Source organism: Melospiza melodia, chromosome 9 (assembly GCF_035770615.1).
Source record: "Melospiza melodia melodia isolate bMelMel2 chromosome 9, bMelMel2.pri, whole genome shotgun sequence".
Taxonomy (NCBI): Eukaryota; Metazoa; Chordata; class Aves; order Passeriformes; family Passerellidae; genus Melospiza; species Melospiza melodia.
In genome coordinates this window covers 13,919,976-13,935,467 of record NC_086202.1, presented here as the reverse complement: position 1 = coordinate 13,935,467, position 15,492 = coordinate 13,919,976, and the positions used below count along the sequence as shown (strand labels likewise).

Below are 15,492 nucleotides of genomic sequence, written 5' to 3'. Positions count from 1 at the left end.
ATGGGCTCTTGGGGTAGAAGAGCTGCTTTCCCCACTATGAGTCAGATGCACTTGGAACAAAGGAGGTGCATTGTTAACCCCAAAGATAATTAACCTCAGGGCAGTTTTGGAAAGGGGTGTGGGGCTGCTCCATCACTTGAACTTCAATACAGAAATTGAAGATCTGTGTGTGACCCCTGAGTGCCCACAGACTCAGGACCAGCACTTTTCAGTCTGTGCCTTGTGGTTTGGCGCTGCTGTTGGGCTTGATACTTCTCCAAGCTCCACACATGTATGGGTCAGGGAAAGGGAGGAGCACCCAGTGGCTCCAGCAACTAATTTCTGCCTCTCCAAAACAAGGAGGGGATGTTGATCCACAGCACAGGCAGGTCCATGGGTGGGAGCTGCAGCTGTGCTCACTACCTGCAGGCAGAGGCTTCCCCACACCTGTGGTGTGGTTTTGTGCCAGGGGCTCTTCAAAGAGCAGCTCTGGGAATGGAAGCCTTGTGAGCTGGGATGCAGCTCCCAGTCCCCTGTAGCATGGCCATGACTGGGTGCTGCTCTTCCAAACTCCTCTCAAGAGCAGTTGTTACTGGGGCAAGGGCAGCCCCAGCTTGGGCCAGCCCTGTGATGGGGCTTTGCTGCCTGCCTTCAGCAGTTCTTATCTTGGCTTTGATGTGTGTCACACGCGGTGGAGTCTCTTTATCTTCCTGTTGGGTTTTCCCTGTGTGGCCCTACACTTGATTCCCATGCTTGGGTGCTCTTGCAGCCCCACATTCCCCCTGCTGTTTTCCATCTGCCTTTCCTACTCCTATCCTGGCTGTTTCCTCCTAGCCCTGTGTAAAATCACGTCTCTTTTACCAGCTGTTGGGCACGATTTGAGATGTCCCACTGGCTCCTTCCTGGCTGCCTTTCATCCTGTAATGCATCTCCCACTTCTCCTCCCACTGCCAGCCTCTCCCAAGAGCTTTCAGGAAGCCCCAGGCTATGAGACATAAGAGTTTTACCTGTCTGAGTGCTAGGGCCAAACATGAGGAGTGTGAAGGACGCTTGGTCATGTCAGGGCACCTCGCCAAGTTCTCCAGCTGTCTTGCAAGGTTCAGCCTCAGTTTCAGAACATCCTCCAGGCCATAGGGAGTTTGCTTTAGCTCTTCTTAAAGCTGGGGCCAGTTGTTGTCCCAGGACCTGTAAAGCTGAGGAGCAGCATCACAGATCCACAGCATCACTTCTTGGCTCACCAAGATCTGGGACAGATCTGGGACAGCCGGGATGCAATTCTCAGCTTGGCTCAGCCTCATTCACACCTCGGAGGAATCCAGGAGGGCTGGCAGGGCTGGCTTCACACTTATTAGCAATTAAAAGCCTCAGAGCCTGGGAGTCAATTAGCTCTGGGCTTTGCAGTGCTACAAACCCAGGGGATGAGCCTGCTAACCAGAGCTGCAGCCAACTCCCCACAGGGCTCAGGGCTGGCTCGCCAGAAGAGCTATTTGCTTTTTCATTTACACCTTGGATGAGTGTTGCAGCATGGAGTTTGGGGTATCTTCTCGGGTGTGAGCTGCCAGGCAGGGAGCACACGCTGCATGCTGCAGGATGTAAGGCTGCATGGCAGGCAGGGCTGGAGCCTGGCACTTCTCAGGGCATGGCACAGCCATGCATGGGGTCGTGATGAGGTGAGGGGGGACTGACCTTGTCCTAACTGTCACAGAGCTACACGGGAGGGTCTTGCTGTGGCACACTGCTGTCTGCTGGAGGTAGAACCACACATGGTCTAGCAAACCCCTGCACCACCCCCAGCTCACTCTGTCCCAGGCTCTGGAGCCGCTGAGCTACTCTGATTTGCTGGTCATCCTGGAACATGTGGGTCTGTGAGTGCTGAGGTCCTGTGCTCTGGGCAGCAGTTTCCCTCTGCAGGGTTGGGAGCCTGGTGTGCAGCCCTGGGGAAAGGGATGTCTCTGTGCCTTTTATTTGTAGCGTGTGGGGAACGTGCTTGAAATGAGCTGAGGTATGCAGATGTGAAGCAGGCAGGTGCACAGACTGGAGGGTAGTGTGGTAGCTGGAAAAACATGCTTTGGTGGAAGGTTCATGCAGGGATTTCCCACTACTAGAGGGTAAGACAGAAGCAAAAACATGAAAAGAGGGAGCAGAAAAGATTTGCTGAGGGCTAAGGGGACTTGGAAGTGATGAGAAGCAGGGATGCAGAGAAGCAGGAGGCTCTGCAGCAATGGAGCCAGAGGCTGGGTGCCTTGGGTCCCAGTGGCAGTGGGACACAGGGGCTGTGAGCATGACAGGTGCAGTTTTAACACTCAGTGTCCAGCCAGACACTTGCTGGAGAGAATGAGCCCTCACCCAGCAGACAGTGAGAACAGGGGTAGATGTGTCAGCCACAGAGCAGGTCCTTTTGCAGGAAATGACAGGCTGGCTGCTCCCACAGGTGGGTTGCAGGAGACTCCCCTGCTTACCCAGGGCTCTGCCAGACCACAGGGCACTGGACACAGAAGGAGCTGTGCCTCTCTCAAGGCACTTTAGGATGCGGGGGAGCTGATGGCGATGCCTTAGCCTCGTGTTAGCTCCCCTTCCTGCCGATAACGAGGTTGCAGGAACAAAGGGACACTGTGGGGAGGGGGCGGTGACAGGCACGCAGGGTTTGCAGCTTGTTATTTCACTTGTGTTTCCATTAAAGCTGCTGCTTTTAACTTGTTTCAATCTCTGAAGAGGCTCCAGGGTGCGCAGCAGATGCTTTATTCCCCCTCCCTCCCACCCTCCCTCTTTTCCTTGGCCAGCTCCCCTTGTTCCCATAGCATCCCCCTTCCCACAGAGGCCGAGGCCGCAGCTCTGGCACTGCAGCTCAGCCCACGCAGGAGCCGATCCTTGCTGGGACTGGACCAGAGCCACTGCCCAGGCGCTGCCCTGGCAGAGCTGCTCAGCAAAACCTGGCTCCTGCAAGTGCCCTCCCACTCATTGGGGACATTGCACTGTCCCCAAATTCCCCAATGCCCAAACAAGGGGCTGCATAGTGCATGGACCCACATGCCTCAGCATCCCCAGGGTGTCCCCTCAGCACACACTGACACCATGATGGCACCCTTGAGTGATATTAGCCAGAGTCAATTGCTGGTGTCAGTGCGTCATGGCATGGTCAGCAGTGTCCCTTTGAAGCCACTGAGATTTATGCACACCCTGAAATGTTTTGCTAAATCAACACCACCACGCTGGGGCTGGGACTCCTCTCACTAACTGTTGCCATGAGCATATGTTGGCTTTTACACGCGCTCTGCTCGTCTGTCCAAGCAACAAACCTCTCCAGCTTTAATGTTTTTGGGAGGGAGGAAAACAGGGCCAGCGCCTGGGATCAGCACGGCACTTTGGGAAGCCTGGAGAAGGCAGGGTAGTATGCATGAAGCATTGCTCCCTGTTCTGTTCACTTTTACACTCTACTGTGGGGACACAGTGGACAGGCAGAATTTGTTGATAGGATTTCTTGTGTCACTGAGGTCTGAGACACTCAGCACATAGTGGTGTCAAGTTGTGTTTTGCCTTGCTGCAGCAAAGGATTTTGTCCTTATATATAAGGCTTGACAAGGAGGAGCTCTGATGCATTACTTTCACTGGTGCTCAGAAAATAAGAAGAAAAGAAATATTACAAGAAGCCTCAGGTGGGATTAGGGTCAGCTCTCCTGAGGGAAGTGATTATTTGTTTTCACTTGAATCACAGTGGATATGACCTGTTGCCAGGAGATGCTGAGGATGCTGGTCCCTTTGGGAGGGCTGTCCCATGGCCTGGAATCATATCAGCCAACACAGGTGGAGTGTGAGCAGGTGATGATGTGGGTACACAGCCCTTGCACAGGGAAAGGGACACTCAGGGCCAGGCAGCCTGTGGGATTCAGAGCATAGGCATGCTGAATCTTGCAGGTGGGGACATGAGCCCTGCTTTCCAGCAGGAATGGGGTAGAGATATGCATGTAAGGGCATGCAGAGGCCAAACTGCCCATCTCACTGAGGAGCAATGAGAACACAGGGCAGGAGAGGTCAGTGGTGGCTTTCAGGCTGGTGTGGTGATTAGAAGAATTGTTGGTTGTCTTAATCTCTAGGACCCCTGTAGGGACACCACCTTGCCTCTGCACAGTGCTTTGCTGTGCCACAGAGAAGTCTCCTGTGCTGGATTTGGTTGCTGCCAGCATCCTTGTCCCCTCTGTCCCTCCTCCATGCACCCTTTCCCGGTGCCCATCAAGGCTGTGTGTGTCAGGAGGCAGTTTCTGTGGCTGCAGGTTGCAGTCTCCCCCAGCTCGCTGCGGGCTGTGGCAACCAGAGCTCGGAGGATAATGAGATCTTAATAGTCCAATTATATCCCATCGATTTACTCAGCACGTAATTGTTGGCGGCTGGGGCTGCCTGATGAGCCGCTCCACTCCGGCTGCCAGCGGGGAGGGCTGTGCCACCCCGCCCAGCCTGGGATGCTGCTCACAGCAAACAGCTGTTCCCCCTTGAACCCCAGCGCCTCCCTCCCCCACTTCAGCTCGCTGTCCCCCTCTCCCGGGAGGGGCAGTGACAGGAGTGACAGGCAGAGATTGGAGCCGGGATCCTGGTACCCTGCCCTGGCTGGGCATTCCAGCATTGCCCTGACCCCAGGCTGATGTCCCCATACTGCCCTGGGGAGCAGAGGGACTGTGCATCTCTGCCTGCTGCTAAAACAGGGTGACAGAAGTGACTCCTGGTGGGTGACAGTCCCCACCAGCAGAGCAGTGGCGGAGCCATTGTCCACGCAGCCTCCATTGGGCAGGGTGGTGTTACCAGAGATGTGCCCAGCTGGTCTCCTGGCAGCAGGAGTCAGCTCCTGAGCATCCACCTGCAGGTGTTCTTGCCACAGCAAGGCTTGGCAGGTGCATCTCTGCACTTGGCTTCTATTAATTTCCCTTTTGAGCTGGCTGTGGCTGAGAGATGCATGGACTTCTAATTTGGAGGATTCACTCTTAGCTGTGATTTTAAGCTGGCCTTTGTGATTGTGTTGGTCGTCCCTTGTTCTAGCATTGTGAAAAGCAGTAAATAATGTTCCTTTCCCCCACACCATGCTGCTTTGTCCCGTTCCTCCCATTTCCCCTTCTGCCCTCTGCCAAAGTGCCTTTTCCAGAAACCCCACCACGTTTCTCTGGAGTGGCAGGGGCTCACGCTGAGCCCACCACACTACACCTTGGCTTCTTTGTAGCCATGCATCAGCGTCTGCCATCCCACCTTGTCCTGTGCAAATGCCCTCAGCTCCAGGGCGTTGCAGTGGGTGTCAGGCAGCAACAGCAGTGGCAGGTAGCACACAGGCTGTGACCTTGGGGACACTGGGGTCACAGTGGGCTGGGGGCAGTGGGAGGTCTGTCCATCTCCCTTGGCCAGGATGGAGTGGTGCCAGCAGCTGGGCCAGTGGAGCCCATTAAAAATCAAAGTGTGACATAATGCTGGGGGCAGGTGACACAGCGGACAAAATTCTGCCTTGTTGCCCTGGCACTCTGCTAATGCAGAGGAGGGGTGGCAGCTCCCACCTCCAGCAAGCAACTCCCTGAGAGACACCCCTCCTTGGGCACTGGCTCTTTAAAGCACTGGGGACTTGTATGCATCACCTCAAGTGAATTGTGTAGCCACATGTGGGATTGTGGACATGTGGGTGACACTTCCCCCAGCACAGGGCTGCAGGTGCTGATGCTGACACAAGCAGTGGGTGCAGCAGCTCCTGCGCTGGAGTGGCAACACGGAGCGCAGAACCCCTGGGAGACTCTGGGCCATTCCTACCAATGCAAGTAGGCATTAGTAGGATTAGTCTATTGATTTTTTGTAATGCAGGAGTCTTACTGTCCCTTCAGCTCACCCCTTGTCACCTGTCAGGCAGTGAAGGTGGTGGTGTGAACAGCTGTCAGCCCTGTCTCTGCTCATCCCTCTGCCCTGGACAGGCTGTGCTGGTACAGACAGCATGTGCGGAGTGAGCTGAGACACACCGGGTTACTTAATAGCTGCTGGTGCCACAGTCCTTGCTGGGGAAATGCTGTTTGTGCTCTGGCACAGCTGCCTCTGGCACAGCCCCACTGAGGTGAGGCTGGGATCCAGGGAGCACTTGTCCCAGCATGAAACACGATGCTCTGCAGGGCTGGTGGCTTTGGTTGCCTTGTCTGCTCGAGGCTTGGTGGATGGTTGCTGTGGCTGAGCTGGTGCCCGCAGTGATTGGTGCCAGCACTGGTGGAGCGAAGCTGCTGCAGCAGTGTCTGGCGTGTGAGCCAGGGGCATGCAGTGTCGTGCATTTACATTGTGGGAGCTGTGGCCTGGCAGAGGCTGAAGCCCTCATGATGAGTTTCCAGCATGGATGCTGGGGAGGAAACAAGGTAAAGAGAGGAGCAGCCCCCTGGAGTCGGCATGCGGGCACTGCCAGGGTGGAATGCCACTCACCTGGCACAGCGTGGCCCGCAGCCCTCGCCGTTGTGCCTGGGACATGACACGGGCTGCAGCCTTGGCCCGGACAAGGCTGACACCGGGCAGGCTGGACCTGTGCCCCAGCGGCGGAGCCAGCCCCGCGGCGCTGCCAAGCCGGGCCGCCTGGCGAGGGCCGCGCCTCGCCGGAGGCTGCCAGGCCGCCCCGGCGCTCTTGGCAGCGGGGGGCCCGGCGGACGCGGGGCCAGCGCCGCTGGGAAGCAATTACCGCCCCGCTGCGTCCGGCCCTAATCCCCTCACACGGCGCGCAAGGAGCCGGCTCGCCAAACAAGGCTCAATCAGGTTAAAGTGTGAAGTCAGGATTAGCCAAAAGAATGAGAGCGTGGTAATAGCTCCGGCCTCCTTGCCCGGCCGGCGCAGCCCCGCTGCGGCCCCCTCCCTCTCGTCCGCCCTGCGGCCCGCCGGGCTCTTGCCGGGGAGATTAAGGCTGCCGGGGTTTGTTTGCCTGAGTGGGCTCCCCACTGGGAAGCCATGTCGAACAGTTTTGCTCGGGCGCCCCGCTAAGCGCCGGGCAGGGCGTCGCGCTGGGGGGTTGGCTCCCGCCGCCGAGGCCCTGCCAGCCCCGCGGAGCCGCGCCCGCGCCTGGCTCCTCGCCGAGGCTCCCCGGGAACCGCGGCGGTGCCATGGGGCTCTGGCTGCCAGGAGAGGCAGCGCCGGGACACCTCCTGCCTCGCTAGGGATACCGCGAGTACCCGACAGCCGTCACACACACAATGGGACAGAGCAGCCGGGTGTAAGATCTGAGCAGGGAAGCTCCTGAAATCGCGATCCCTGACCACCGCCATCCCTCTCACTGCCCGGCCAAGGAGCACTTGTGCGGATATAGTCTGGCCATGAGGCTTTTGGGGGACTTGGAAGAAAAGTGGGTGCCTGCCTTCTTGCCGTCACACAGCTGTGGTTTGGAGCTGGCTGCTGCTGTTGTGCAGGCATCTGCTGGGTCAGAAATCCATTTGGGAGGTGAGTGTAGTGACAGAGGTGTCCTCCATCACCTCCTCACCCCCTGTTATACTTTCCCTTTGCACCCCTGGGACTACCAGAGCTCTCTGTACCTTGTGCTGTGCAAGGACAAGCACTGTGAATGGGCTGGCTGTTTGGTAAGTGCCTGGATTCAACAGCCAGGAACTTTTAAACTTGGAGCTTGAGGACAATACCTGGAACGGAAACCAGAAGAGGCAGTGAGGGTGACCGTCACAACTCCTCCTCCTCTGTCTGTACCTGTCTGTCAGCTGGTCCCCAGTGGGGCTGTCAGACCTGCCAGTGCCCGTGGTCAGTGCTGCAAGCTGGCACTCCACGTGCCATGGCAGTGACACTCTTGTATTCGGCAGGGCATGAGGTGGCACTGATGCAGCCGCCGCGGGTGCTGCAAGCGGCACGGCAGGGCGAGGAGAAGCCGTGCCATCTGCTGTTTCTTCTGCGCCGAAGTGTAAAGCAAACATAGCTGGGAGCTATGAAACACCAGGAGGGAAGGGGCCGTGCCTTGTTCCAACGCCGGGGCCCGAGAATTCCACAGGCAAAGCATGTGTTTGTCCTGGTGTCGTCAGCTGTGTCATTGTGCAATGTAATCTACGCCCATGACGGGGCCTTGCTGAAACCCTCCCATCCAGCGTCTGTCCCTCTTGGCTTCGGTACCCCCCACGGCAGCACTTCATCGGGGACTGTCACAAAAAGCTGTGAAGGGGAGAAGCCTCGCAAAGTCAGTTGCAACCTTCTAGCAGCATTTCCCTCACAAGCTGCAAGTGAGCAGCTTGGAGACAGACGCTTGGGTTTGCTCCCTGGGCGCACTGGGACTCCCATGTGCTCCAAGCAGAGAAATGGGAGCTAGCTTTCCATGGGGGAACCAAACAAATCGCAGACAGGACCTGCCTGGGCAGGCAGTGCCAGAGCTGGGAGAGGGGTGCAGAGCACTGAGGTGTGGTGCTCATCTCTGTGAGGGTTTAATGCTGGAGGACAGGCAGCTGCCAAGGAGGAATGTGGTGCACTGAGTGCTTTGCTAGAAAGAGTGATGAACTGCGCCTGGAGGGTTCATAGAATCATAGTATGGTTTGGGTTGGAAGAGAACTTCAGATCATCTAGTTCAAACCCTTGGCCATGGGCAGGGATGGCACTCACTGGATAAGGTTGCTCAGTGCCCCATCCAGCCTAGCCTTGAACACTTCCAGGGATGGGGTATCCACAAGTTCTTTGGACAACCTGTTCCAGTGGCTCACTATCCTCACAGTAAAAAATTTCTTCCTTACATCTAATTTAAAACTCTGCTCTTTTAGTTTAAAACTGTTCCCCCTATCACTGTCTGGCCATATAAAAAAGTTGTTATCTTTTCCTAAGAGTTTTATAAGGGAATCCTTGTGGAAGCTAAAAGAGAAAAGAGGAATTGGTGCAATGCTGTCTTTTTCTGAAAGATCAGTGCAATTCCTGGCGGTCCCCAGACTCATCACATCTCCAACATAGTATGAGGAGAAGATATTTGTATTTGAAAGAGTGCTGGGCAATTGGAGGCTGCTGCAGGCGTCTGGTCCTTTCCCTTCGGAGAGGGTGAGGGACCCTGATCCCCGTGGGCGGAGTTGTGGAATCGCCGGCTCAGTCAGGGCAGCGAACAGCAGGGCAGCCTGGCAGTGCCGCCACGTGGGGTGCTGCGAAACTGCGCCTGCTGCTCGCGCAGGAGCTGGGCTTGTCCTTCTCCAGAAGCCTGGGCAGTTCCTGGCGGGACATCTCCCTTCCACTGCCCTGGCAATGATGCTTTGCCAGCCGGGTTTGGTTTCCCAGGATTTACCCAGAATGATGCACAAGCTGTGCAGAGGACAGGGGCTGGTGCATCGCACTGGACTGTATAGCATCTCCTTGGGGGTCAGGCAAGCCCACTGTCCTTTTGTTTTTCTTTTCCTCATGCAGTTGTGCAAGTAATGCTGGTTCTTCTCTCTGGGGACATTTTCTCATTGTGTTAGTGAAGCTTTCAGCTGGGGTGAAGTCCCAGTTTGGAGACCTCCTGGTGTTTTGCAAGCAGCTCGTGCCCATTTATTGAGCCCACTTTTTGGAGGAAATGAGGGCATGTGGAGGACCGTGAATGCTGTGCCTCCATCCTGACCCAGTCCAGGTGTGGGGTATCAAGAGCAAACAGGCTTTGTTATGTTGAAGCAGAGCTGGTGAGCACTATGTGTGAAGTGCTGACATCTATGGACACCCTAAACCACCTCTTGGGGCTGGGGTGGGGGTGTCTGTGTGACCTGTGTAATTCTGGGGACATTTAATCTGTGTGGGATACCCTGGTCCTCCTCCTCACTCATCCATGGACTTGCATAGGGAAAATGTTGTGTTGTGCCTCAGTTTACCTCTGCCAAGAAGGAGATGAGAACTTGACCTCCTGCCCCAGGGGTGGCTGGAGCAGGACTGTGCTGGCACCCCAGGATGGGAGCAGGCAATGCAGTTGCCAGCCAGTTTCGGAGGAGCTGCTGACTATTAGGGTGGAAGAGGGAATAGTGTCTGTTTGGGAGCCATGGAGAATAAATAAAACAATCAGGTCTTCCCACAGCTGAGTCAGTCCACCCAGACCCTGCTTGCAGTGAGATTTGTGGTCTTCATAGTCTTTAAAAGCCAGCCCAGGCATGATAGGGGATCTGACCTGCTGCCAACCCTGCAACACAGAGCCCTTGCTGGCTTGGCATGGCCTGGCATTACAGAGCAGGTGATTACACAGACAGTACCCTGCAGTGATGAAGTAAATAATGACCCGATTATTTGTGCCCTCTGAAGTGCAGGTCAGGCTCCATGGGAATGCCTCCTGGAGCCACTAAGTGTAATTACCAGTTAATCAGCAGGGACCTGTAATTATAGCAGTCAGAGAGCATTTAAGTATGGAGGGTTTTCCCGGAGCTGTGCCAGTCAGCTCTGCTTGTCAGAGCCAGAGACTGCAGTGCCCAGGGAGCCCCAGTCACTTTGAGCCACCATAGATGGAGTGAGACTTGCCTCAGGACAGCCAGCAGAACAGTGGTCAGCCAAGGACCTGAAGACAAATTAGTTTGTCAGAGTCCCCGAGGGATCACTTGAGTGCTGGGGCGTGTCCCTGCCTGTGCATGCCGTGCTCCCACAGGACATCACATTTTGCAGGCACTGCCCATTTGCCTTCCTGCCTCTTTCTTCTGCAGAGACCTGAGTGAGAACTTCATCCAGGCCATCCCCAGGAAAGCATTCCGTGGGGCCACCGACCTCAAGAACCTGTGAGTCCTGGCAGTGTTGGGCATGAGGGAGTCTGGGGTCAGGTCCAGTGGCAGCAGGAGTGATCAGGAGCACTGATTGCTCTCTGCCTGGGCTGTCCCAACAATTCTCCCCTTTTTCCCTTTCTCCTGCAGGCAACTGGACAAGAACCAGATCAGCTGCATCGAGGATGGGGCTTTCCGTGCCCTGCGGGGGCTGGAGGTCCTGTAAGTGACTGGGGACAAGGCTGGAGCCTCCAGACTGCAGTCCCATGCAGGATGAGGGTGTCCTTGAGTGTCCCCCCTCACTGAGGTGCTGCAGGGACATCCCCAGCATGCCATCTGTCCCTGGGCATGAGCAGGGGCTGACCAGGGTTCTGGTACAGCTGCTGCAGAGCTGTGCTCCAGGGCTTGATCCTGCCCCTGAGGTGCACCTGGGTGCCACTGGCTGTGGAGAGGAGAAGCCTGGAAAGGACAGGAAGTCCTGCTGGGGATTCGGGCTGTCCCCATCCATTCACCCTGTGCTAGGTTGCTCCCAGGGATTAGCGCCACCTAGACCATCTCACGTGCCTATTTACAGCCTGTCTGCTCTGACCTTCTTTGCCTGTTTGCCCTTCTTTGTCTTCCTGCAGGACTCTGAATAACAACAATATCACTTCAATTCCTGTGTCCAGCTTCAACCACATGCCCAAGCTGCGGACGTTGTGAGTGCCAGGGCTGTGGTGGTGGTGGGAGTGGCCTCCTAGGCTAGAGTGGGATGTCCCCAGCTCTGCTGCTGGTGCTGGTGGCCCACGTGCTGGCCCAATAGTGCTGGGACAGCACCATGATGAGGGAACGGAGGGGATGCCCCTGCAGAGCATCCCCAAATACTGCCAAGCAAGGCGGATTCGGCAACTGTCACAGATGCTCTTCAGCCCCTCTGTATCTCCCTCTGAATCCACCCAGCCTTTGGGATGAGCCAGGCTGGGGCACTCAGAGGGCAGAGGAGTGGGCAGGAGCTGTCCTGTGGCTGCTGACTGCTCCATCCATCCTCCTACAGCCGCCTGCACTCCAACCATCTCTTCTGCGACTGCCACCTGGCCTGGCTCTCCCAGTGGCTGCGCCAGCGCCCCACCATCGGGCTCTTCACCCAGTGTGCTGCTCCCGCCCAGCTTCGTGGCCTCAACGTGGCTGAGATCCAAAAGAACGAGTTCAGCTGCTCTGGTGAGGGGGCAGAGGAGGTGGAGGGTGCCAGGGCAGGGACATGGGCCAGGGGGACAAGGCTTGTGCCACCAATGCAGCCCATCTTCACTCCCTGCCATGTGCATGTGCCCAGCTCAGAGCCTCAGAACGCATGCTGCGGGTTCATCTCAGGTCAGCACAGGCCTTGGTGTGGGGACAATATGGGGACAATGCCACCCTATCAGTGTGACAGTACATCAGTCTGTGCCTTTGGAGCTTTTGCAGGGGGTTGGGGTGCACTAAGATCTTATCCACCCACTCAAGGGTGCCATGAACTGTCCCTGCATGCTGAGCTGTCACCAGGGTCCCTTCTTCAGGCTGTTGCCATGTACTGCCCTGGCTCAGCCCTTTGCAATTCCAATGCTGGCTGCTTCCCTGGCAGGACAAACGGACTCAGCACATGCCCAGCTCTGCAGCTTGTCCTCCGGCTCCTGCCCAGCCATGTGCACTTGCAGCAATGGCATTGTGGACTGCCGGGGCAAGGGGCTGACGGCCATCCCCGCCAACCTGCCCGAGACCATGACAGAGATGTGAGTATGGCCCCACACCGTCACCACCGGGCTCTGGGTGGCTCTAGGCACTGGGAACACAGGAGCTGCTCAATCACTCTGTAGGCAGCAGGCCTTCCTTGCCCTTCTCTCACTCTGCCCAGATTTAGCCCTGGATTTAGCTGCATTAAAAATGTAAATAGAGAAATAATCTCCTTAGAGGAATCCAATTATGGTGCAGAGCCCCTGCTGGGACAGTGCACAAAGCATGTGGGAGGCAGCAGGCACCCCCAAACCCGAGGTGCTTGGGAAGAGAGGTGCTTCCTCCACCCCAGCCACCATGGTTCCCCCACCCATGGCACCTTTCCCTGATGAAGAAAGCCCCAGCCACAGGATGCAAGTTGTCTCTGGGCAGAATATTTCTGCTCTTGTGGGGTAACTTACTGCAGCCTTAGGGGTCCTGCAGGCCCAGCTCTGTTGGTGGGGTTCTGGAGTTTGGCAAGCCCTAGAACCCTCACCTCCCCCTATTCTCTTTGCAGACGCCTGGAACTCAACGGCATCAAGTCCATCCCCCCAGGAGCCTTCTCACCCTACAAGAAGCTGCGGAGGATGTAAGTGTGCAGCCTCTGCCAGCTCACCCTGAACCCCAACACCCTTCATCCTGCTGGCCAATGCTGAGAGCTGACAGACATGGGGCATCTGCTGTGACACGGGTGCCTCATATGGCAGCACTGGGAGGGGGTCTTGGATAACCCCAGCTCTGTATATTGGGTCTTGGGGGTGGTCCCCTGGAACTAGCAGAAGGATGAGGACACGGGACAAGAGAAGAGGGGACCAGGCCACCTTCTCCCTTTGGGTTTCAGAGACCTGAGCAACAACCAGATCTCGGAGATCGCCCCTGACGCCTTCCAGGGGCTGCGCTCACTGAACTCCCTGTAAGTGCCTACAGTGGTGTGGGTGGGATGGGGTGGATGCTGTACCCCTTAACTATGGCCCACACCACTCCCCCCATCTCTCTCACACCAGCCTTTCTTTCCCAGGGTGCTGTATGGCAACAAGATCACGGACCTCCCTAAGGGTGTCTTTGGAGGACTTTTTGCCCTGCAGCTTCTGTAAGGCACCAATGGCTGTGGGGGATGCTCTTCAGGGACAGAGGGAAGCAGGACTGAGGTCCTAGCACCTGTGGTGCAGTGAGAGGGTATCCCCAGACTCACATCCCTCCCTCCCTGCCAGGCTTCTAAATGCCAACAAGATCAACTGTGTACGGGCAGATGCCTTCCAGGATCTGCAGAACCTCTCACTGCTCTCTCTGTATGACAACAAGATCCAGAGCCTGGCCAAAGGCACGTTCACCTCCCTGCGGGCCATCCAGACTCTGTGAGTGTCCACTCCAGCTCCCATGCCTGGGCAGGAGAGCCTCCGGGGGAAAAGCATCTCCAGGCCTGGAGCTGCTGATCACCTGCTGTCCCTGGCGGTGTGTCACCCGCTGTCCCTGGCACAGGCACCTGGCCCAGAACCCTTTCATCTGTGACTGCAACCTGAAGTGGCTGGCAGATTTCCTGCGTGCCAACCCTGTGGAGACCAGTGGAGCCCGCTGTGCCAGCCCCCGGCGCTTGGCCAACAAGCGCATCGGCCAGATCAAGAGCAAGAAGTTCCGCTGCTCGGGTGAGAGCTGTCCCCAGCCCTGTCCCAGCCTGGTGTCTGTGTGCTCAGAGGGCTGATGTGCTTTTTTTTTCCCACAGCCAAGGAGCAGTATTTCATCCCAGGTGAGCAGAGGAGCCGCACACATGTGCATTGTGTGTGCATGGTGCCCTGTCAGCCAGGTTGCCTGCAGGGATGTTGTGCCAGAGCCCCGTGGTCTGGCCCAGCAGAACCACTCTTCACTTCCCACATGCTGGGTACCGGGATGTGTTGTGGCATCTCCCATCCTACCATTACCTGGATGGGCACAGAGGTGTCCCCAGGGTCCAGTTTTGTTTGGAGGAGGGTGGTGGGCAGAGCAGTGCCCTGTATACCCAGGAAAAATATCCTTGTAGATGAGCTGCTTTGGGCATGGAGAAAACTAATATGTGCACAAGGGCTGGAATGAGGGGAGCTAGGGAGGAAAATGAGACCAGTGGGGATGTGGGAGGATCAGAGGGAGAGGAGAGAAGTGCAGTCCCCTGTGCCTCTGCCTGTGGGAGCCCACACTGCCTTCACCATCACACAGGGACAGAGGATTACCACCTGAACAGTGAATGCAACAGTGACGTGATCTGCCCCCCAAAATGCCGCTGTGAATCTGGTGTGGTCGAGTGCTCCAACCTGAAACTCACCAAGATCCCAGATCGCATCCCACAGTCCACAACTGAGCTGTAAGAGTCTCCTCTCTCACTCTGCTTTCCTTCCTGCAGCAGGCACCTTGCTGGCACTGGGGTTTGGCTCAGGGTTTGGGCTGTACCAGGTACTTTGCAGGCATCTCCTGAGCTCTTGTCCCTGCTGCCCACTCCAGGCGCCTGAACAACAATGAGATCTCCATCCTGGAGGCCACTGGCATTTTCAAGAAACTCCCACATCTGAAGAAAATGTGAGTATTGGGCAGGTACAGCCATGTCAGGAGTGCCGAGGGCTGGGAAGGCACATGGGGGTCCTGATGCCAGGGCAGACTGGGGTGTGAGATGGAGGGCATGTCCCAGCCTGAGGGTCCTCTGAAGGAATCATGGGGTGCTTAGTGGGATCTGGGGGAGGCAGAGTTCAGGATGAGGTCAAGACAGAGCCCTCATCCCAGCCTGCTTTTCCCTCTTCACAGAAACCTCAGCAACAACAAGGTGTCAGAGATCGAGGATGGGGCATTTGAGGGGGCATCCTCTGTCAATGAGCTGCACCTCACTGTCAACCAGCTGGAGTCTGTGCGCAGCGGCATGTTCAGGGGCCTGGACGGGCTGAGAACACTGTGAGTCCCTTCTCCTCCATGAGCACCCAAATGGGGACGTCCTTACTCCTTGCTTCCTTGCAGGGCCAGCCCAGGATGCCTTGCCCACCAGCTGGTTGCATCCAGTGCTGGGTGGGGCAGGTTTTTGCTGCTCAGGGACTTGCTCAGGCTCATTCTGCTGCCCAGCACTGAGGTGGGCACAGCCTGAGCACTGCTAAGATGGGTTTCCCCCGTGGTGCCT

At 56.7% G+C, this 15,492-nt stretch overlaps 1 protein-coding gene across 1 annotated transcript in view; it reads left to right on the top strand.

The window, feature by feature from the left end:
* SLIT1 (slit guidance ligand 1) overlaps positions 1-15,492 on the top strand; it is a 60,828-nt gene that overhangs the window by 32,633 nt on the left and 12,703 nt on the right. Inside the window, exons 5-18 of the mRNA XM_063163369.1 lie at positions 10,584-10,655; positions 10,788-10,859; positions 11,264-11,335; positions 11,671-11,834; positions 12,235-12,382; positions 12,880-12,951; positions 13,204-13,275; positions 13,381-13,452; positions 13,574-13,717; positions 13,842-14,005; positions 14,083-14,106; positions 14,550-14,694; positions 14,832-14,906; positions 15,129-15,272. Of these exons, the coding sequence (XP_063019439.1) occupies positions 10,584-10,655; positions 10,788-10,859; positions 11,264-11,335; positions 11,671-11,834; positions 12,235-12,382; positions 12,880-12,951; positions 13,204-13,275; positions 13,381-13,452; positions 13,574-13,717; positions 13,842-14,005; positions 14,083-14,106; positions 14,550-14,694; positions 14,832-14,906; positions 15,129-15,272 (1,440 nt within the window). The remainder of the gene's footprint in view (positions 1-10,583; positions 10,656-10,787; positions 10,860-11,263; positions 11,336-11,670; positions 11,835-12,234; positions 12,383-12,879; positions 12,952-13,203; positions 13,276-13,380; positions 13,453-13,573; positions 13,718-13,841; positions 14,006-14,082; positions 14,107-14,549; positions 14,695-14,831; positions 14,907-15,128; positions 15,273-15,492) is intronic.